The 971-nt window shown below is 64.1% G+C and overlaps 1 protein-coding gene across 1 annotated transcript in view; it reads left to right on the top strand.

Moving 5' to 3' along the window:
- Positions 1-50: 50 nt before the first annotated feature.
- Positions 51-971, top strand: part of ORAI1 (ORAI calcium release-activated calcium modulator 1) — a 13,230-nt gene continuing 12,309 nt past the window's right edge. The window contains exon 1 of the mRNA XM_007938153.1: positions 51-350. Coding sequence (XP_007936344.1) covers positions 51-350 — 300 coding nt within the window. The remainder of the gene's footprint in view (positions 351-971) is intronic.

The following is a 971-nucleotide window of genomic DNA, read 5'->3' as shown; positions in this document are numbered from 1 at the left end:
CTGCTGTCGGTGCAGGCAGCCGGGCGGCCCGCGCCTCTGCAGCGTGCTCCATGCATCCGGAGCCCGCCCCGCCCCCGAACAACAACAGCCCCGAGCTTCCCCTCAGTGGCGGTAGTACCAACAGCGGCAGCCGCCGGAGCCGCCGCCGGAGCGGGGACGGGGAGCCCCCGGGGTCCCCTCCACCGCCGCCCGCCGTCACCTACCCGGACTGGATCGGCCAGAGTTACTCCGAGGTGATGAGCCTCAACGAGCACTCGATGCAGGCGCTGTCCTGGCGCAAGCTGTACTTGAGCCGCGCCAAGCTCAAAGCCTCCAGCCGGACCTCGGCTCTGCTCTCCGGCTTCGCCATGGTGAGCGCAGACCGCCTTGCCCTGCCCCCTCTCCGGCCGGGGCCGCGCCGCCCGCAGCCCCGACGGGGCCCTAAGAGAGCGGGCTGGGGGTGAGGGGAAGAACGGGAGAAGGCTGTCGTGGATGCTAGAGGAGGCCAGACGTGGCGACAAGTGGCACTCTGAGGGGTGACAAAACCGTACCGACTTCCGAGGCCGGGGGGCCCAGGTGCTTTTAGAACAGCAAGCTTGATGCAGGAACAAACAGCAGGAATAAGGGATCCCTGAAGTTAGATCTATAAGAAGGTGGTCCCGATATGTTCAGGGATAAGAAAGGGTACAGAGGGTCTGACGCACCTGAGGGCAGGTGTCAGGAGGTGGGGATGAGGAGAGAGACCCCGGAGCTGCCTCCCTCTTGGCCCACACCTGAAGCCGGCAGGCGTTGGCCATGTTCTTATCAGCTAAAAGATACTGGGGGATTTCCCCACATCCTTTCTTCCTTCAAGAGCCTCAGCCTGAGGGGTTGACAAGCACTCCCCACCCTAACTCTCCACTGAGTCACTGGGTGTGGGGGAGTAGGGATGGGACATACTACTCTTGAATGAGCTCGCTCTTGATTTCTCGGGAGGCAGCTTCCCCGCCCCC

The sequence above is a fragment of the Orycteropus afer genome, unplaced genomic scaffold, assembly GCF_000298275.1.
Source record: "Orycteropus afer afer isolate SDZICR_OR568_19922 unplaced genomic scaffold, OryAfe1.0 scaffold00048, whole genome shotgun sequence".
Classification (NCBI taxonomy): Eukaryota; Metazoa; Chordata; class Mammalia; order Tubulidentata; family Orycteropodidae; genus Orycteropus; species Orycteropus afer.
Note: the sequence above shows the minus strand (reverse complement) of the source record. Positions and strands in the feature narration are given on the sequence as shown.